Source organism: Yarrowia lipolytica, chromosome 1E (assembly GCF_001761485.1).
Source record: "Yarrowia lipolytica chromosome 1E, complete sequence".
Taxonomy (NCBI): Eukaryota; Fungi; Ascomycota; class Dipodascomycetes; order Dipodascales; genus Yarrowia; species Yarrowia lipolytica.
In genome coordinates, this window is record NC_090774.1 from 1500150 (window position 1) to 1521378 (window position 21229).

The window sequence follows — 21229 nt, forward strand, 5'->3', positions numbered from 1 at the left end:
GAAGTGAGTCTGGCTGAGCAGGCAGTTTTTCTCGAGCCCTGGCAAGCTCTTTTGACAAGCCGGTTGCGTTTCAATCAATCACGCCGAGCTAGCCCCCGATTCTCCGGGCCCAGCAACACCTCAACAGGGCTAAGCAGCCTGCAGATTAGCTACTCGTCTACTGTAAATCGGCTAATCAAAGCTAATCTGGAAAAGTTGATGGGTGAGGATGCATTCCGACATGAATAGGAGAGGTGGATCAGTTCCGTGGGCCAGGGTGGTTAGCGGCTTGTCTGGCCATAGGTGGTCGAGTCAAGAGTGCTACAGCACACGGCCCAAATCAAACCCAATCGCACCTCTCACTCAACGGTATACTGTATACACTGCTGATGATAGGCCTCTTCTCTCACCTCTGACGAAGTTGCAGTCAAGTAATTTAAACAAGAGTGGGCCAACTAACAATGGAGCGTTTCTCTAAAGTAGACTCTATTGTAAGTATAACAAGAAAAAAAAAAAAAAAAAAAAAAAGTACCGTGCAATACTGCAGCGCAATTGAGTTCAAACTCGACCCACAAAAACTGGCCCCAACCCAGGAACAGTGAGACTCGTGGGTTATTAGCTGACAGCACTAGTGTCTGGAGCAGGAAAAAAAATTACGGAAATCCGCGCTTTCCGCCCGTGACAAGCCCCCAAACCCATACTGCCTTGTCATCTTCTCCAGCTCTCGCACTTCACATAAAGTAACCTTTACTCCCAACTCCGCAGCCCCACAGATTTGCCTTTAGATTGTTGTATTGTGTGGTGTTTGTGAGCACGTGACGCGTGCCACTCATACGTACAGACAGTCGGTGCCATCTTCACCTTCACAATTCACTTTCTGCAACAAAACAAACGCCATTTAGGCAGTGAGTACCCGCAGCGGACCACGTCTCACCCCCAGCGCCCTTCTAACACAGTGCATCCTCCTCCATTACCTCCAAAGCCGCCTGCTGAGGTCATCAACAGACGGACCCAGGTGACGGATGAGTTCAGAACCAAACTACCTGAGCGAGTATCGTCGCTCGTGGACAAGCGACCGTCCTATCACCCGCAAGGACCACGCCAGCTCAACTCGGACGCGCCACAACAGACCAATCGGTACCTGGGCGTCTACTCTTCGCCGCAAGCGCCAAACTGGAGAGATGAAGAGAGAAGCGTGGAAAGAAGCAACACAGATTCGTCTGATAGAACGAGCGGCAGCGCCACCGACCGTGCCAGCTACTCATCTTACTCCACCGACCGAACCAGTATCCACGGCGGCGTCTCTGGCTACTACAACGACCCCAACAATGGCAACAACATTGGCACCGACTACGATAAGTTCTGGGCCCAACAGTACTCGGACGTTAGCCGGACCAGCAGCATGCAGTCGTGGCGGCCCGACAGCGAACGACCGCCACCTCTGCCCCTCAAAAAACCCGCATTGAACACCTCTCACAGATCTAATCCCGCGTCTCCAGGACGAGCTCACTTCTCACAACAAAACACAAACACGCCCCCTCCACTGCCACCACAGATTCCCATCTACGACACATACATGGAGCAGCAAGCATATGAGGACTACCTGGAAAATGGGTTCTACGACCAACAATCACTATATCGTACCCCCGAGCCCCAGCACCCTGCGCGTCACTTTACTCCGTCCCCAAACGCCCAGGACAGATACCAGATCCCTCCGCATTTGAGTCCAGGCCACAGCTCGTACCAACCGCCAGCTGACCTGCCTGCATTGGACACCAACGACTGGAGCCATGTGGCGTCTGCATACGAAACAGACAACATGTATCCGGACCATGCATACGAGTCTCCGGTGCGCATGCCTGTGGCAGATGCCTACATGTCGCCTGGGAGTCCCAGTCCGTTGAAAACAGAGACATACTCGCCTGCTCCGTCTCAGCAATCACCTCTGCATCACCACTCTTCGCAGTCGTCTTTGAACTACATGACGTCTCAGTCGTCTCCCTTGACTCCCCAGCAGTGTTCGGAACGAGATTTGGCTCTAAGAATGGAGCGACTGGATATGCGTCCTGCCATGGAACGATTGGAGCCTCGTCCTATGGTCGATCGAATTGATATGCGCCCCTCCATGGACATTCGACCAGTCGATATGCGACCCACACTGGAGAAACGCATGAGTTTGCCCAACGGAATGCCCAAGTACCAGCCAATGTCACCTTCTGTGTCCCCGTCGCGGTTCAACTCTATGCCCAACAAGCGACCTGTACCTGTATCTGCAGGAAACACTCCCGTCAAGCAGCTCGACATTCCCGAGTACGATATTCTGTCGGACAGTATGCGGTCGGATACCGCCTGGGTGGAGCTGGATCTCCCGTCCATTCCTACACGACCACAGGTGGATCTCTCAAACGTGACGTACGCATGTCCTGAGATGTGGTCGCTGTCTGGCGTTCGAAACTGGATCCGTCCTTTCTTCACAGGCGACAAGGAGGTGCCTGAGAAGGATTTGCATACGGCCGTTTCGAATCTCTTTGCCGCCAACAAGACCATGTCTCCTGTTTATGCTGAACAGTACGCCAAACACGTAATCGGAGCCCTTGGACGAGGCGACGTGCTTCGACATGATGAGGAGAGAGGCTCTTATATGTTCAGCGACGAAGGTGTCGTTTCAGGAGTTATCCCAGCCCTCACCCTGTGCTACAGCAAGTCGTCGCATGACTCTGGATACACTTGTTATTCCACAAAGTGCCCATATGAGTCCGACACTCGGAAACGAGAGGACAAGAAGCGCACCGAATCTACATCCTCTGACCAGATGGACTGGGCGCAGTACTGGGAGCTCACCGATGACCAGCTGGCTCGTATTGACCCCCGAGAAATCAAGCGGCAGTACGCCATGCACGAACTCATCGTGGGAGAGGAGCACTTCATTCGTGACCTGGAGATTCTGCACAACGTCTACGGCGAATCTCTCAAGTCACACATGCCCGACAAGCAGTTTCGGGACATGTTTGCTGTTCAGGATATTATCCAGTGTTCCAAGGAGCTGCTCCAGGGCCGTCTCAAGGCCAGACACATTATTTTTGTGACTGGTATTGCCGACATCATCATCGAGTGGATCAAGGTTGCTCGTCCACACTTTCTTGCCTATGCGAACCGGTACTTGCATGCTGACCGGCGTATTCGAAAGGAGCGCGAAGACAATGTTTTGTTTTCTCAGTGGCTGGGCGACATGTCGAAGGACCCTCGGACGCTCGGAAAGCCCTACTCGATCTACTTTCATCGAGTTATCCCCCGTCTGGCTCGATATTCGCTTCTTTTGGGCACCATTTCGAAGCATACTACCAACGAGATGGAATTGGAGCTTCTATCACGTGCTGTCGCCGAGTGTGATGACGTCACTCGACAATGTAACATGGTGATTGGCAACGTCGAAAAGCAGGTGGAGCTGTTGGATCTCAAGAGCCAGTTTGTGTTTAAGCCCGACTGTGGTGCTGATCTGAAGCTTGAGAGCACTCAGCGAAAGATTATGCGACGAGGTGACGTACAGCGAAAGTCCGACTACGGCTTTGAGTGGATTGACGCTCATCTGGTGCTGTTGGACAACTTTTTGGTGCTGTGCAAGCATCAGACAGGTCAGCATGGTCCCAAATTGTATGTGACGAAAAAACCCATTCCTCTGGAGCTATTGTGCGTTGAGCAGATTGACGAGGCCGAGCAGCAGACCAAGGGCCGAATTCACAACATCACGTCGCATGTTCGAGAAGTCAGAGACAAGCGAATGAGTTTCATTGGCGGAGATCATCACAGCAGCAGCTCCTCCAACCCCGGAGCAGTCACCGTGCTCAACGAGGACTCCGATCAGACCACGTATCCTTTCCGAATTCGCCATCTCGGCCAGAACATCACCTACACCCTGTTCTGTCCGTCTTCTCTTGATCGAGACAGATGGCACACTGCCATGGTCGAGGCCAAGCGTCAGTACTCCAGCAAGGTGTATGCCAAGAACGCCGAGCCCTTCCGGCTGACAGTTCTGTCATATCTCGACTTTGGATACGAGATTCCTGTTCGCCTGGCAGTCCCTAACAATGCCTCTACTCTCCAGAGAGCCATTGAAAAGGCCGGTATGGCCGGCAAGCCGCACCTGAAGACCCAACCGTCTTCGACCAGCATGACTACTCGAAGCAAGGTCAACTGTGCTACGTCGTTCATGTTTGATTCGCGTGAATTCGTTTTTGTCGGCACAGATTACGGTGTTTTTGTGTCCGAGTTATCTCCCGAGACCCGTCACAAGGGCGGAAACAACAAGTACAAGCGGTGTGTCGACTTGCACAAGGTGACTCAGATTGGCGTGATTGAGACACTCAACTTGGTTATTATCCTGTGCCACCGTGGACTAATCTACTACCATCTGGACCAACTGCTCAACCGAAGCATGACCAAGGATGCGGCCACCCCCATGGGCTACAAGTTGTCTTCCTCTGCGTCCTTTTTCACCATTGGCAATATGAAGAACCGAACCCTGGTATTCTACAAGTCTCGCGAGGGTCTCAACTCGGTGTTCAAGGTATTGGAGCCCATTCGGCAAAAGGGCTCTCAGAAGAAGCGATCTCGAATGTCGCTGTCTCGGTTCTCGTCGCATATTGGGTCCACCGAGTACTTCAGGGACGCTGAGCGGTTCTACGTGCCGTCCGAGTGCTGGGGCATCTCCGTGTTCAAAAACTACTTTTCGGTGCACTGTACCAAGGGATTCGAGGCCATGAGTCTGGATTTCAAGGTGCCTCGAACACTACCCATCATCTCTTCTGGCTCCACTGACCTCAGAAAGCGACTAGAAGGACTCAGGCCCCTGGCCATGTTCCAGATCTCGGACTCCAAGTTCATGCTCTGCTATGACGAGCTGCTGGTGTACACGGATCACTTTGGCAACCTGGCCTCCAAGCCCATTCCCATCATGATAAAGGCCAAGGCCGTGGCACTTCAACATCCCTACCTGGTGATTGTGGACGACGAGATGGCCGAGATTCGGCACATTGATGGTACTCTCAAGCAGGTGATTCCTGGCCAGGATATGCGGCTTCTCGACGACCACGAAGGCCAGATCAAGCTGTGCATGGCGAACCCCAATATTTACGGCCGCCAACTCATTGTCGAGCTCAACACCAACGAGCTTATTGTTGACGACGACGATTCGTCTCTCACGGGATTGTAAGAGAGAGTCGGACAGTCCAAGTCCGTGTATACATAGTTTATTTATTGTCATGTTAATGTGAGCATTATATCGAAATTTACTTTCTATTATTTGAAGATGAAACTCCATATCACGAGAACATCTAGTGCCTTTCTTTTGGTTTCACTCCTTCAGTCTCCCATATCGTCAAACATTCATACTAATGCTTATGGTATAAACAAACATACAGTGTTGTACTGATACCACTCAGTTTCTACTCTCGGAAGTAAGCACCATACGAAAACTCACTGAGCAGATGTGAACTCTCTATCTATCATAAAAGTCATGGAATTCATTAAATGCGGTTGAAGAGCACCACAGTGGACTGGATAAGTCACGTCATCTTGCTACTCAGCTCGCCACGCTCGTAGGTTTAGCCTCGTTGGCAAGTTCCCCCTTTAACCTAGTCAACAATGTCCCCTCGTTGTTTGGCCAGTTCAACTCGTCATAAACCGGCGCTGTCATGTCTAGACACTTTGCCATCTCACCCTTCTGGTTGGCATCAGCCCATTCACGAGCAGACAACAACTGCCACAGAGCCGCCTTTCTGCCTTTGGGAGATTGTGAAAAGGCGTACGATACCCGCAACATGATGAGAGCATAACCCAAACGGCCCACCAGCCGCTCATCCAACAGTTTCTGGAACCACTGAGTTGCCCCCTGTGAAGCAGCGTCAGGACCAAGCAGACACTGCAGGTCCGAAGTTACCACCAGCATTCGAAGCGCATACTGTGGTAATTGCAGCCGCGAAATATATGTATAGCATGCCGAGTCCAGCAATGGGTTCAGCACCTCAACCCGTTGTTTCTCCGTCAGACGAGTAGTGTACATGAGAAGGGCCACTGCTGCCTGTTCCTGACATGCTGCAAGGTACTTCCACGCCTTGTCCGACAGGAAATCCCGTTTTACCAGCTCGTAAGTAGCATATGCGTATCTGTAGTCTCTCAGCATGAACGCATAATCTGCCAAACGTCGAATCGTCTGTTCTGGAGACCCCTGGGGGTAGATTCCCGATGCTTGGATGGATGATCCTGCCTCCTGTTTCTCGCTTCCTCCGAACTTGAGCCACTTTTTGCCCGCGGAAAACATTCGACCTGTTAGTCCTCGTTTTCCGGCTGCCACCGTATCCCACGTCATGATACACCGTTCCATGTGCGGAATAAGATGCTGTACGGTAAACTCTCTCAAAAGCGACCGAATACTCTCCTTGTCAGGCTGAGACAAGGTCCGAGAACCGAATCCCACTCCAGTCTTAAGATTGACCAGCTCATCGCCCACGGTCAGAAACTGCGGCGTGGGGATCGTCTCCGGAACACCCTCCTGGCCCAGTTTGATCATACCAGCCAGTCCAAACCGCTTCTTGGCCCGCTCCAGCAACGCAATGGTTCGTTGCGTCGAGTTCTCGGCGTCCTCCACACGTGCATCGTGCACCAGCACATAAAAGTTGAGACAGTCCTTATCGCGTTTCTGGCCCTGGGCCAAAGCCTGCAACGTGTCCAGAGGATGCGCGTTTCTGCTGGAGACACAAAAGAGATGCGCAGCCGGTTGAGAAAAGGTCTCAAATGCCGTGTCCGGTGGAGCAGCCACCAGTTTGGCGAAAAACCGGGCAAATGCAGAATCGTCAGAGTTGTAGTGACCAATGTACTCTCTCAGAAGCGCCTCCATGGCGTCCGGGTTGAAGAGCATGCCGCCAGAGTCTCTCTCGGTGGGTCGCTTGGCACCCAGTCGAATGGCAAAGTCGTCGTACGTGTTGGTCATGCCCTGGGAGTCTCGAACTGTGGCTCTTCCTACCGAGTCTCCATGGGGGGCCAGAAGAGTGATGAGATCTTCGTATCCGAGATCGTTGGCGAGTTTGTCGCAGTCTTCCGTGGCGAACACGGAGCAGAACGGCGAGTACGCCCTTGCCACTATCGACTTCATCATAGTTGGGTTGGGAGTGTTATGTTGTGAGTTTGATATGGTGATGTGTGTTAGTAGTACTTGTAGTAGTAGACAGACGACCGAGTGCTGGGAGAGCCAAAGGGAAGACAGAAAACGACAACAGACAAACGATTGAAGCAAGAGTGAAAACATGGAGTTACACTCTCCACCCTCCCGTGATTAGTCAGCATTAGTCATCACAACGAACAGACCCAACAGGGTGCTTGTAGCTGGGTGGGATACGTGGCCAGATATGTCAACTAAATATCCAAGTAGGGGCCAACTAAACGAGAGTTTGAGACCAAGTAGAAATTCAACCGACACTGACTCCGGGCCAACTACTGTACTTAGAGAATAGTTTAGTTGACTTCTCTATGATATAAGATGGAAACATCCAAAGTCGAGCCCAGAATCAAGCCCAGAAAGCCCACGTCTCAGTGGATAGTCCGCGGAGAAACGGAGACCGAAAGAGACACCAAACACGCCACAAGTGGCCTATTTCCCCCCCAAAGTCGGTACTGTAGACAGAAAGAGAGACTAACGACGGGCTAAACATTGAACGGCCCAACATGTACATACAGTAGCCATGCCGAAACGGCGGCATAAAGTAGCTTGTTTTGCGCTGCCGGTTTCATAGTCACTGTATTTGCCGCTCTTGGATGAAATGAACTTTGCCCATAAGTCAGGCACGCAGCAACACCATCAATAAACACTCTGTTTTGCCTATAATTAGTGTCTATGAAAAGTGGCCAACCAGAGACGCCAAGACTCGGTTAATAATAGCTCGTGACTTTTGACAACTTAATCGCGTGCAGTGAACTAATGGGATGCAGAGAGCTATGAGCGCCATCTATAATGTCGGCTTCCAGGGGGGGGGGAAAGGGAACATTACTCAGCATTTTGAGGCCGTGCGTTGCCCCGGTGATGGTCCGTGTATACGTATTGTGTTTGCAAAACGTTGCTGTTTAGACATGGGCCAGTTGGGTTAAGGTCCAGTGTCGATCTTTTTCACTCTTTGGCTGATAACAATGTCTGGGAAAACTACAAAGTAGGGTTCATCTTACGCTTTAGGAGGGGCGAATAATAGGAGCCAGGGGTGCAGTAGCCGGTAAGAACGGTTGGTCCTTTGGGGATCCACGGCTGCGCATTAGTTTAGAATGTTAGATAGAAAAAAAAACAACCAGAGTAGGGCTCTTTTTCACGGAGCATCTTCACCGAGCCAGAGTATGAGCACTTGGCAACAAACTTGCCACAGTGTGTCTCGAGTTTCTTCTTGTTTGGAAAAGGAAAACCGTGTCTGATTTAAATTAACCTTGAAAGATGGACACGGCTAATCAGGAACACTTGCGACGGTCCTTTGGCGCAGCATCTCTTTCTCCACCAGCAGCTTCGCCCGCCCTGCATACCAAACCCATGTTTCGCCGGCGCTTTTCCACCACTCTTCTTCTGCTGGGGGCCTGTGTGTGTCTGCTGTTTCTGGCAGCGTCACAGTCCCGTCTGGACCTGGATGTGCCCTCTTACCATGGCTACCGAAAGTCCAAAGAGGTGACGGACGAAAAGTTGCATGTTCACAAAGAGCGTCCTCAGGAGGAGCATCACGAACATGTGGAGCATAAGGAGGAGTCCAAGGAGGAGATAAAGGAGGAGTCCAAGGAGGAGTCCAAGGAGGGTCCAAAGGAGGAGTCCAAGGAGGAGTCCAAGGAGGAGTCCAAGGAGGAGTCCAAAGGATAAGTCCAAGGAAGGAGTCCCGAGCCTGTGGCGGTAGAAGCCCGAAAAGAAGCCTGAGCAAAGTCCTGAACAGGCGGAGGAGGAAAAGAAAAAGGCCGACGAGCTCAAGGTCCAGGAGGACCGTAAGAAGACCGAGGAAGACAAGAAGGAGGAGGAAAAGCGACTCAGAGAGGAGGAGAAGAACGGCCGAATCGACCGGCTGGCGGAGGACGAGGAGCAGTTCAAGAAAACAGAGGCCAAACTCAAGGCGGCGGAAGAAAAGGCAAAGGCCATGAAGGAGGAGCTGGAGGAGGCACGAAAACGAAAGGAAGAGAGACGAAAGAAGGCCCAGGAGCAAAAGAGTGAAAAGTTACAGGGAATCTTCCACAAGCTGGAAGGAGAGGAGATCGGATCCATCGTCAACAAGCCTCTCACTTACACGGACGAGGAGAAAGTGGACGGTCATGTCCAGCCCTACGGACCCAAGATTGCGCTTTTGTCTGCATCCAACGGAAAAACGGACAACGAAATGGCCATGCTGGAACTGGTGCTACCCAACCGACAGGAGTACTGCAACTACCACGGCTACATTTGTGCGTTTGTGGATCTCAACACTGTCGACACCGGTTCGGATCACGTGGTGTGGGCCAAGATGGGTGCTATTCAACGTGTCTTTGACGAACATCCCGAAGTCGAGTGGGTCTGGTGGATGGACACTGATATCTTCCTCATGAACCCCGAGATCGAGCTTGGTGAGCATCTGCTGAGTGACCGAGCTCTGGTGGAACGACTCACCTACGCTCGTCCTATTCGAAAGCCCGATGCCACCTTTGATGGAGAAGTCTACCCTTCTAAGGACAATCCTCCCAAGCCCGAGAACCTCAATCTGCTGTTGACACAGGACTTTTTCGGTATCAACGCCGGCTCGTTCTTCATCAAGCGGTCTCCTTGGACAGACATGTTGCTTGATCTGTGGTATGACCCCGTCCACGTGGAGAAGAACTACATCTTCAAAGAGCAGGAGGCTCTTAACAACCTGATTCGAGGCCACAAGTCCATCTTGTCGCACACTGGAATCTATCCCCAGCGTCTGTTCAATTCATACACTGGTGAGCCCAACGACGTGTGGACCTACAAGGAGGGTGATCTGGCACTGCATCTGGCCGGCTGCAACCACAATAACGACTGTGAGAAGCATCTGACTGGCTACTTCCCTCAGAGAGTCCGGGTTCCTGAGAAGTACAGGGAGTCTGGACTGAGAGTAGATTTTGGAAAAAAGAAGGAGGGCAACTAAGCGAATAGCCCACAAGCCAAGAGTGCAACAACACGAAGATGGGCACGAAGAGTACCCTTACTTTTGCCTACTTGTAGTTGTACTAGTATCTTTATCCAAAGAGCACCAAGACAATGCATCAACCGTTCTAGAGCATCATTAGAAGATGCCATTAGAATAGATTAATAAAAGGATATTATTTTGTAACTAGTGAGTGTACTTGTACAAGAAGTTGAGGTAATACAAAAAGATCAACAATTGCAATTATCTTATGGTCGATGATGACTCTCCAATCTCAGGCATCAGACTCTGGGACAACACTGTGGCTCCTTCACTAGAAGAATTGGACGAACGCTTGTACACATGGAATTGGAAGCCTTTACCACATGATCGTGTTTCGGGCCCTTAAAATCTTCTAACAGTACCTGTATCAGTATGTTTCTCACATAGCTTTTCAACATGGCCCACAATTTGAATCAACTAGACACCCAACTAAAAACATGCCCCCCCCCCAACTAAAGTCTAACCATGCCTGTCCCAAAACTAGGCTGTGATAAACGCAAGTCACTCTTGGCTTAGATTAGGCCGGAAGATGTCGTGTGCAATAATGGCGATAGTGGCCAAGAAAACACAACGGGGATCTTGCTCTCTAAACCCCTCAGTAGCTATAGCTATCATCTCATCAAATGCCTCGGAGATATGCGGAGATAACGTAGTGAGGGATTTATGCAGCGGAAGAATGCACACAGTATCGGACATACATGACCGTCCAACGCGTGAATCCAACGTCGCAAAAGAGACAAGAGTGGCGGTGGCAATAAATTCGTGGTACAAGTAGAGCGGATAGCGCGATTAACAAAACAGACAAATGCCCGATTACTAATCAAATATATAATATATATATATATATATATATATATATATATTACCTAATCAAACAAGGGTTTGGGTGCCCCCCTGTCAGAAGCGAGACAGCAGTGACTTGGCATCATCGTATAGGTTGACTGGTCCAATTCAGGGTCATACAAAGAGCCTTCAATTTCCCTGTTTGGCGATAGGTGACGACGAAAACCACGGAAAACGGGGGTTCAGCGCCCATATCTCCGCTAAATCCGAAGTAAATCCGATATTGATTTTTTTTTCCGCTCCCAAAAGGTGGACTGGTCGTGTATGGTTACACTTTTGGTTACTGTACATACAACAGTAGAGGCGAGTTTTGGTTTTGGTTCGAGCTTGAAAAATCACACTTCGTTCCACCTACACGCCACAACACATACAGCCCCCTTCACACAACGACAATGTTACACGTTTACGTCGTGCTTCTGTTAGCGGCACTATGTCACGCGTTCTATCTGCCCGGCGTGGCCCCCACAGACTATGAGGAGGGCGACAAGGTGCCTCTCCTGGTTAACGCGCTGACTCCTCGACAGATTCTGTCCGAGTCCGGTCAGCTGGAGTCTGTTGTTCCCTACGACTACTACTACGAGCTGTTCAACTTCTGCAAGCCTGTCGGAGGCGCCGAGAAGCAGAGCGAGTCTCTGGGATCCATTCTGTTTGGCGACCGAATCTTCAACTCGCCCTTCCAGCTCAACATGAAGGAGGACAAGCAGTGCGAGGAGCTGTGTCCCAATCGACCCATTTACGACGTGTTCTCCGCTCGTTTCACCAACAAGAAGATTCTGCAAGGTTACGCGCAGAACTGGTTCATCGATGGTCTTCCTGCCGGCCGACAGCTGCGTGGCCAGGAGGGACAGTTTTTTGCCGGCTTTGAGCTCGGAGAGATTGAGCAGCCAAACGCCGACAACACCGACGACGTGGATGACTCTGAGAACAATGAGAAGCGAGACGAGGATTCCGACATCCCCTACCTCAACAACCACTACGACATCACTGTGGAGTACCACACCACCAAGCAGGGCAAGCACCGAGTGGTTGGCGTGGAAATTCTGCCGCGATCTCTCGACCGATCCGGCGCCGAGGAAGACCTCTGTGGTGACTACCCCAAGCTGCATCTCCAGACTGATCCCGATACTAAGCAGCAGGTGGTTTTCACCTACTCGGTCACCTGGAAGCACTCAGACACCCCCTGGGCCACCCGATGGGACAAGTACCTCCAGGTCCACAACCCCCAGGTCCAGTGGTTTGCCATCATCAACTCCGCCATCGTCGTCACTCTGCTGGCTACTACTGTTGCTACCGTTCTGACCCGAGCTCTGCGAAAGGACATTGCCTCCTACAATGAGATTGATCTGTCTGAGGAGGTTCAGGAGGACAGTGGATGGAAGCTCGTGCATGGAGACGTGTTCCGAACTCCTAAGAACCGAATGATTCTGTGTGCCTTTTTGGGTTCTGGAGCTCAGATGTTCGTCATGTGCGGCCTCACAGTCTTCTTCGCCGTCATTGGATTCCTTTCGCCCTCCAACCGAGGAGCTCTTGGAACAGCCTTCATTCTCTTCTACTCTCTGTCTGGCTTTGTCGGGGGCTACGTGTCTCGAAAGTTCTACAACACCATGGGCGGTGAGAACGTGAAGATGAACCTTCTTCTGACCCCCGTGCTTATCCCCTCCATCATCTTTGCCGCCTTCATTGGTCTCAACTTCTTCCTGATTGCCTACAACTCTGCTGGAGCCGTTCCCTTCGGTACCATGCTTGCTCTGGTTGCCGTGTGGTTCGCCATTTCTGTTCCTCTGTCCATTGCTGGAGGTTTCATCGCCAAGACTCCCTTCTCTGTGCCTGTCAAGACCAACCAGATCCCCCGACAGATCCCTCAGCAGCCCTTTTACCTGGAAAAGGTCCCCTCTGTGGCCATTGCTGGTATTCTGCCCTTTGTGGCCATCTTCGTCGAGCTGTACTTCATTGTCAGCTCCATCTGGTTCCACCGAATGTTCTACATGTTCGGCTTCCTGTTCCTGTCGTACGGTCTCATGCTGGTGTCCACCGTTGTTGTCACTGTGCTCATGATCTACCTGCTGCTGTGCTCCGAAAACTACCACTGGCAGTGGAGATCTTTCTTCATTGCCGGCTCGTGCGCCTTTTACGTGTACGCTCACGCTCTGCTGTTCCTCATCAACAAGCTGGCTCTGGGCTCCTTCACCTCCAACATTCTGTATCTCGGCTACTCCGCCATCATTTCCCTCATTATGTTTGTGCTGCTCGGAACCGTGGGCTACACCTGTTCCTTCTTCTTTGTGCGAAAGATCTACACCGCAATCAAGATTGATTAGACAAGTTAGCATGGCGGTTGTAAAATCTCCCAATAAAATTTTATGAATATTACTGAGCGAACAGCACAGTAGCTATAGACGTTACAGCTGCATTGCTCTCAGCAGACAGGAAATATCGTATCGATCAGCTCCCTTGACAGTGTATACCTTCAAGGGACTGGGTACACTGTATCAACAACTGTCCATGTTGTACTTCTAAAGTACTTGTATACATACTACATATACCACTTGTAGCACTACTTGCACTGGTACTCGTACTGTACCAGTTATTCAGCACACTAACGCATAATACTCTAACGCTTCCTTGGTTACTTGAACAACCAATCCAAACACTCATACTGTAGACGCCTAAATTATTCAATGTCGATATTTTTTTTCATCTTCGGCTCATCCAGGCCACATTGAGTTTGATGAGTTGCGTCAGAGCGGTGTGTGCACAGGGATAAAAAAAATATTTTTTGGATTTGCGTGCAGAGCTCCCTAATGATTGGTGCGCTTACGTAACTACATTCCGACGGTGTGCGGTGTACATACAGTCTGTTTCCACCGTATGCCAGTGTGTGCAAGGGGGCCAAAAAAGACAATAGGGAAAAAGAAACCGAAAAATACGGGAAAAAAAGGGGCTCAAAGTAAGTGCAAGTTGAAAGTGAGATTGCGACGGAATTTTGAAGGGGGAGGGATATTAGACGACGGGGCCGCGGTAGACTTGCCAAATCACGTGACCACCAGACAGACTCGACCCCCCGCACGTGACCGCGGTCCCGTCCCTACGCCAGTGCGACGTCAATTGCTGTAAAACACCCCGGCTCTGTAATCGTAATCGGTCCTTGTTTGAGTGCACAGATGCACCCCCTAACCCCAACTCTAATCGAAAAAATTCCAAGTTTAAATTTTCTCTCGCTATCTCACAGTCTCCTCTTAACTTGTACCTCACTACACGATGGACGACTTCACGGTGCAACTAGCCCAGCTTCTGGGCCAAATCACGTCCCCCAAATCGCCTGAGGACATCAAAAATGCGTCTCAGCGACTGCAGGCCGAGTTCTACATGAACCCTCAGTGTGCCGTGTCTCTGATCCACATTATGCAGAAGCACGAGGACTCTGGAATCAAGCAGCTGGCTGGAATCGAGGCCCGAAAGCAGATCCCCATTTACTGGGAGGAGAACGATCAGGCCGTTCGAAACGAGATCAAGAACTCGCTTCTCCAGTCCACTCTGGCCGAACAGGTGGCCCTTGTACGACACACCTCTGCCCGTGTTGTGGCTGCCATTGGAGAGATTGAGCTGGGTCTGCAGACCTGGAATGAGCTCCCCCAGAGCCTCAACACCGCAATCAGCTCTGGAGACGCCCGAGATCGAGAGGTCGCTACCTACATCATCTACATTCTGCTTGAGGTGGGTGCCGAGACCTTTGTGACCAACGCCTCCAACATTCTTCCTCTGGTGTCCGTCAACATGGCTCAGAACGACGCCGAGCTGCAGGTTACCTCCATGCTGTGCGCTGGTATGATCTCAGAGCTGATTGACTCTTCCGACTCTAATGCCGAGATGTTCAAGAAGCAGGTGGTGCCCCAGATGGTCGATGTGCTCAAGGGTGCCATGCAGCGTGACGACGACAAGACCCTGCAGCTGTTTGAGGTCTTCTCAACCCTGCTTCTCATCGAGGGCGCTCTTGTGGCTGATCACATTGGCGACCTCGTCCAGTTCATGCTGGAGATTGCCAAGCGAGGCGACTCTGACGAGAACAAGATGGCCGCTCTACGGTTCCTGATCTCTGCCGTGCGATTCAAGAAGCGACGACTGCAGGCTCTGGGTCTTGGGCCCACTCTCACCAACTCCATGGTCGAGATCATTGCACAGCAGATTGCCGAGTTCCCCGACGAGCAGGACGACGATGATGAAGATGAGGATACTACCCGAAAGCTTGCTCTGCGAGTCATTGGTTATCTGTCCAACGAGCTGCCTCCCAAGCAGGTGCTTGTCCCCATCTTTGAGCTTCTGCAGCAGCAGCCCAACTCGGACGCTGTGCTTTCTGCTCTCTCCTACGCCATTGAGGGATCTCCCGAGTTCGTGGCCACTCACCTGGACCCCGTTCTCGAGTCTGTCATTGGCACTCTCCGACAGAACCCCACCAACGTGTCTGCTCTGATGGTTCTTGTCCGTCTGGCCTACCACCTGCACCACATTATTGGTGAGCACCACGCTACTCTGGTGCCTCTAATTTGCTCTGCTATGGATGCCTCTTCTTCCCCCGCTCAGTTCAAGGCTGCCACCTCTGCCCTGGAGTCTGTGCTTGAGACTCTCGAGCAGGACGTCATCGCCGAGAAGTACCTGGCCGAGCTCATGCCCCGTCTCATCACCATGCTGGACCAGGCCCAGGACGACTCTCTGCGAACTACTCTGATCGCTGCTGTTGGTTCCGCTGCTTTCGCTGCGAAGGAGGCCTTCACTCCCTACGCCGAGCAGTGCATCAACGGTCTTGGCCAGCTTATCAACCTCGAGAATGCCGCTGAGATGACCGAGGTCGAGCTCGCCGTCAAGGGCTCCGCCTTTGACACTATCGGCGCGATTGCCGGCGCTATTGGCAAGGAGGCCTTCCGACCCTACGTCAACACCTTTGCCGAGAAGGCCTATGCTACTCTGCAGGTGGATCTGCTGCGAGAGGCCGGCTTTGTTTTCTTTGGCGTCATTGCCAAGCTGTACGGCGAGGAGTTTGGCCAGTACCTTCCTCGAGTTATTCCTCTGCTTGTCGAGTTCCTGGGACAGGACGACTTCGGCTTTGAGGATGAGGATGAGGATGATGAGGCTATTGGACAGGAGGACGACGACTCCAAGTTCAAGGTCAACTCGCTGCTGGCTACCCAGAAGGAGACCGCTTTCCAGGTGCTTGGCGACATGATCCTCGCCACCAAGGGCCAGTTCCTCAACTTCCTGGAGGAGATCACCGATCCCCTGTTCTCTGCTCTCGACCACTTTTACGAGGGTATTCGAAAGGAGGCTCTGGGCGCCGTGTGGAAGATTTTCCACTCTCTCTACAGCATGGCCAACCTTCCCCAATGGAAGCCCGGTTTCCCCGCGGACACCTCGGCCTACCCCGAGTCTCTGTCCACCTTCCTGCAGCTTGCTCGAACCAAGACCGTCGAGCTTCTGGAGGAGGAGGACTCTCGACTGGTGGTAATTGCCATCTGCGAGGTGCTTGTTGAGGCCATGAAGGCCGCTGGACCCGCCATTCTCGGCGACGAGGACACCCTGCGAACCATTTGCTCCCAGGTGATCCTTGTGCTCAAGAAGGAGCACCCCGCCCAGATGGAGGAGGAGGAGATTGACGCTGCCGAGCTCGAGCAGTCCGAGTACGACTCCCTCATGCTGGACTACGCCTTTGACGTGTGCGCAGCCATGTCTGAGTCTCTCGAGGCTCACTTTGTGCCCATCTTCAAGGCTCTATTCCCTTACGTGCAGAACTACGCCAACTCCAAGATGGATGAGGAGCGAGCCTTTGGCATTGGTGCTCTGGCCGAGATGACTGTCGGCATGAAGTCCTCCGTCTCCGAGTTCACCGGCGAGATTCTCAACATCTGCATCAAGGGTCTCACCGACGCCCATCTCGATGTGCGATCCAACTCCGCATTTGCATTTGGTGTGTTGGCCGAGAACTCTACTGTCGACCTCACTTCTCAGTACCCTGCCATCCTCCAGAAGCTGCAGCGCCTGCTCACCAAGGTCGACAAGCAGGCCAAGAAGAACCTGTCGGACGACCCCGAGGACAACAACGACCGATGTCTGGCCAACGCCTGCGGTTGTGTCGCTCGAATGACCCTCAAGGCTCCCGGCTCCGTACCCATCAGCGAGGTGGTGCCTGCCCTGGTGGCTCGTCTGCCTCTGGGCGACGGCCAGGAGGAGTATGTGCCCATTTTTGGCCTGTTTGCCGCTCTGCTGGAGCACAACGACCCCACTATTGTGCCTCTCAAGGGTGACATCTCCAATCTGATTCAGGAGATTGCCCGAAAGGACGAGACAGAGAAGATCCTGGACGACCAGGTCAAGCAGAAGCTGGAGGCAGTGATGCAGAAGATGTAGAAAAGTGGCTAGGTGGTCGAGACTATGCTAGATGATTTAATAGATGTTTTATTTATACGATGTAGACCGGGCTCTTGATTTGAGGAGCTGAAGATAGGAGAGCACAATTCTTGAGCCAGGGCTGCTCTCTCGAAGCCTTTCGCTTTCCGAGAGTCGTGTCTACTGAATCCATAACAGAAGCTCACATCCACCCAAGTTGGAAAGCGCTAGTAAAGCAGGTTGCAGGGACATTATTCCAGAAAAGATTTATTTATCGCCCGCGCCAGTGGCATCAGTTGTATTCTGTGTCTGCAGGTAGTGTCATTCCTATCGTATCTAGCGTTGAAGCGTGAATCCATAGAGTGAAGAGGTTGACTCTTTAAATTGGATAGAGGATCCGTGAAGTAACTGAACTGAGGAAATTGGCCATTATATATATTCTTCTTCCACAGTGCCTCCATTCATCTGTCTTTGAATGCTGTTATAGGTATTATCGCATGGTAGCGTTCACAAAGGAGTTGGGAGAAGGTCCACGATTCTGAAATAATATCACCGAATGTCATGACGATATCGAAAGATACAAAAGAAAAAAAAATCACAAGTATGAAACGGTTATCGTTGCTGTATCAACAGATTATAAAAAAATGGACGACACCGGAATCGAACCGGGGACCTCGCGCATGCTAAGCGCATGTGATAACCAACTACACCAGACGCCCTCGTTAAAAACACGGATTTTTGGCATCCACTTTCAGAAATGTTGAAAAATAGAATGAATCATTAGAATAAAAAAAATAAAAAAATGTATGATTTATTGAACGCCAATAACCCGGCTTACTACTTGTAGGTATATAGCTGTAATGAATCATTAGAATAAAAAAAAAAAGTAATGAATCATTAGAATAAAACAAAAAAAACCCAGCAAAAACAAAAAACGAGGGACGTTTTTGACCGTTTCAAAGTGTTTCGAGGGTAGTAGAAATGTAGAATATAAACACACTACTGGTGTTTCTTACGAGTATATAATATTCATGTTTTAACAATGGTATTGATGGACATCAATGTTTGTTGTTGTGTGGTAGGGGTCGAAGAGACCTCTCTCGACTATTATCACTTCCTGAAGTGACCATCAAAAGACTGCAAGTTGAAAGATGAGTTTTAAAAGATAACTGAACTGATGGGGGAACCGCTTTCATCTTTATGAGGTCGAACTAAGTGGCTCCCAGACAAGTACCAAGTTACGTCAAGGAACCATCTGAGAAAAGATCTTACTCTCAGTGATACAGAGGGTGATACAGACAAATTTATGATGTTTATGAGACTTTCTCATAGAGCTTGAGTGACGCAGACAATGTGGTCAGTTTGTCACCTTCCAGATCAACTTCTTCACTTGAAGATCTGTGCACTCCTTCTCCCAGCCCTCAGGTTGGAAGAATGTCGTCTAGTTGATTCACCGCTCCTGGCGACAATGCAGGCACAGAAGCTGGAGCCTGGGGATCTAAGATGGGGTAACAAAAAGAGCTGTAAAAGAGGCAAGTCAACTAGCGCGTTTGACTGGTGTCACACACTTTCCCGTCTCACAACTCCTACAGCTATGCGGTCTCTACAGGTGTCCCCGGGCTGTGCTACTCTCAGTAAGAGTTGAAATGTATTAGATTAGTATGAATAAATAGGGAGCATGGCTCTTTTGTATCTGCTGCCCCCGTACAGTAGCGTTATCGTTTGTTGTTTTTTGAACGGGGGGTTGGCGGGTGCTATGCGCCATTAAGTCTGTATCGTGCACGTCTCTATCAAAGAAAGACGTTCATCATGGAATAGCTGGTGAAGACCATCCAGAGAATCTGGACCACCGCCCAAACGAGTGGAATCCATGTACTAACACTGCACAGACCCGCTCGATAGACTCCCGTGATAATGAGTCCCACAATAGTCCCGCTAACTATTGCCTCAATTCCGGCAATGCCAATGTACAGAAACATGATTATGAGTCCGTTTTTGAAGTCGCGTTTCACCAGCGACGCCCACATTCCCGCAATAAAGTGGAAGCAGCAGAACAGAATGATGGTCCACAGAACCGTGAACCGCCAAATGTCATATGTGTAATATAATGACGAGACTTCATAAAGTCGTTCTGACGATCCTGCGGGCCAGTAAAGAGACGGAAATGGTGGTACTTTGTATCCGATCGGGACGCTGTACGTCGACGATATCAGAAGTCTGTGTTAGAAGCAGTGGACCGAAGTTGGCGGCTGTGGCAGTACTCACACCATGGTTCATGGGTCTGTTGCGATGTGGAGAGATGTTGCCAGTGGCTGTTGTGCCTGATATTTAGTTCACAACCTTAAATTAACGCCTTACAGAAAAATATCTTTAATTTATGACAATTAGTTGGGTTGTTAGTTGGTATTTACTTGAGAAAAATGGAGAAAGCACACGCATAAAGTGTGCGAATAAAAGTTGTAAATAACAACGGTAGTAATAATCACCGTCTATCCACATCTCATCAATAAATTACAATCGGATTCAAAGACCCATTTCTCGCATGACGGCCATTGCCTCGTCATCCTCGTAGTCTTCAGGATCAGGTTCGGGTTCATGTTGTTCCTGGTCCTCGAAATCAGGCTCAAAGTCAGCCAGCATGTCCAACTCCAGATCATCCATTTGTCGCATCGGCTGGGGTGGCGCTTTAACGGGTGCCTGGTTGGAGGGAGGTTGAGTTGGAGCAGGTGCCTGAGGAGGTTGTGTAGCTGGTGGCTGAGCAGCAGGTGCCTGCGTGGAAGTCTCAGATGCAGGTGGAGGAGTGGGGTCTAGAGAACCAGTGCCGAATATATCACCTTCTAAGGTACTGCCTCCACGATCACTCTCAGAGGGGCTACCACTCCCCCCCAGATCAAATAGACTCAGTCGTCCGGACGATCTCGAATTGTCCTTGTCACGCTGGGCTCGAGCTCCCTCCAATAGCTCGCTCACGTCCTGCTCTCTATCTTCATCATCCTCTCGTCGACTAACCTCTGCCTGAATGTCAACATCTTCGTCGGATACCAGTCGATGGTCAACACTGTCCATACCCACAAACAGGTCGTCGGGGTTGTCCACATTCACGGAAGTCTCCACGGGGGGTTCCGATTGCCTACTGTATCGAGGCTCTGTTTCAAAATGTCGTCCCCTATCTCTGAAGTCTGTAATGTCCTCCAGCTCATCAACTGCAGTTGCAACATCCGCAGCCTGTTTCTTACGCTGTTCCTCATCGATCCAAGCAAGTCGCAGTCCCCGCACAGTTGCAGTTCGACCGGCTTTGGACGTCAGAGGATACAAGCTCTTGAACTGGCCCTTGGGAAACAGATCATGCGACCACATCTGGTACATGTCCAGTAGTCGACCCAGATCTCCAACCTCGTGGCCATTGCCCTTCAAATTTACCTTGGTACACAAATGCTTGAGAGCGGGAAGCCCCTTGTCGTCCATCATACGGGTATCGTCTAGTTTCGCCACATGCCGGGTTCTCTTGACTTGCACTTCAGTATTGATTCCAAGCTCGTCATCGTTGAGAGGTTGCGAATCGATATTCTGCGAGTCTGCAGGCGCCTCAAGCTGCGAAAGACCCCATGGCGATTCGTAGTCGTTATCCATGGCTGTTTTTGTGTGATGTGAGTGGGTGTTGTGTGAAAACGCGTCACCGATTACGCGTGCACTTAATTAAATTTCAACGTGCATGACGCATGGCTGATGGAGAAAAAATATACCGGTTGTTAATTACTAGTAGGCAATCAGTACTCGTACTTATACAAGTATTTATCGCCAAGAAAAGGACGACAGATGATTGAAAAATACCACAATTTTTG

At 50.8% G+C, this 21229-nt stretch overlaps 8 protein-coding genes and 1 non-coding gene across 9 annotated transcripts; 5 read left to right on the forward strand and 4 right to left on the reverse strand.

Moving 5' to 3' along the window:
- Window positions 1–1381: 1381 nt before the first annotated feature.
- On the forward strand, window positions 1382–5188 carry YALI1_E15015g (uncharacterized protein; the record flags this gene model as incomplete). Its single annotated transcript, XM_066094342.2, has 1 exon — window positions 1382–5188. The coding sequence occupies one exon, from the start codon at window positions 1382–1384 to the stop codon at window positions 5186–5188; it is 3807 nt and encodes a 1268-aa protein (XP_065950414.2).
- Window positions 5189–5557: 369 nt separating this feature from the next.
- YALI1_E15074g (uncharacterized protein) lies at window positions 5558–7279 on the reverse strand (the record flags this gene model as incomplete). Its single annotated transcript, XM_503852.3, has 1 exon — window positions 5558–7279. The coding sequence occupies one exon, from the start codon at window positions 7277–7279 to the stop codon at window positions 5558–5560; it is 1722 nt and encodes a 573-aa protein (XP_503852.3).
- A 1167-nt stretch (window positions 7280–8446) lies between these two features.
- On the forward strand, window positions 8447–8857 carry YALI1_E15086g (uncharacterized protein; the record flags this gene model as incomplete). Its single annotated transcript, XM_068282984.1, has 1 exon — window positions 8447–8857. One exon carries the CDS (start codon window positions 8447–8449, stop codon window positions 8855–8857), a length of 411 nt encoding a protein of 136 aa, XP_068139085.1.
- Window positions 8858–9125: 268 nt separating this feature from the next.
- Window positions 9126–10127, forward strand: YALI1_E15093g (uncharacterized protein; the record flags this gene model as incomplete). Its single annotated transcript, XM_503853.3, has 1 exon — window positions 9126–10127. The coding sequence occupies one exon, from the start codon at window positions 9126–9128 to the stop codon at window positions 10125–10127; it is 1002 nt and encodes a 333-aa protein (XP_503853.3).
- A 1277-nt stretch (window positions 10128–11404) lies between these two features.
- On the forward strand, window positions 11405–13330 carry YALI1_E15115g (uncharacterized protein; the record flags this gene model as incomplete). The annotated part of the gene is made up of 1 exon (XM_503854.3): window positions 11405–13330. One exon carries the CDS (start codon window positions 11405–11407, stop codon window positions 13328–13330), a length of 1926 nt encoding a protein of 641 aa, XP_503854.1.
- A 940-nt stretch (window positions 13331–14270) lies between these two features.
- Window positions 14271–17408, forward strand: YALI1_E15144g (uncharacterized protein; the record flags this gene model as incomplete). The annotated part of the gene is made up of 1 exon (XM_503855.3): window positions 14271–17408. One exon carries the CDS (start codon window positions 14271–14273, stop codon window positions 17406–17408), a length of 3138 nt encoding a protein of 1045 aa, XP_503855.2.
- A 624-nt stretch (window positions 17409–18032) lies between these two features.
- Window positions 18033–18106, reverse strand: YALI1_E15182r. The gene has a single exon. It is a non-coding gene; the product is annotated as a tRNA-Ala (tRNA).
- A 1071-nt stretch (window positions 18107–19177) lies between these two features.
- YALI1_E15197g (uncharacterized protein) lies at window positions 19178–19657 on the reverse strand (the record flags this gene model as incomplete). The annotated part of the gene is made up of 2 exons (XM_068282985.1): window positions 19178–19604; window positions 19653–19657. 2 exons carry the CDS (start codon window positions 19655–19657, stop codon window positions 19178–19180), a joined length of 432 nt encoding a protein of 143 aa, XP_068139086.1.
- Window positions 19658–19910: 253 nt separating this feature from the next.
- YALI1_E15211g (uncharacterized protein) lies at window positions 19911–21017 on the reverse strand (the record flags this gene model as incomplete). Its single annotated transcript, XM_503856.3, has 1 exon — window positions 19911–21017. The coding sequence occupies one exon, from the start codon at window positions 21015–21017 to the stop codon at window positions 19911–19913; it is 1107 nt and encodes a 368-aa protein (XP_503856.3).
- Between the last annotated feature and the right edge of the window lie 212 nt (window positions 21018–21229).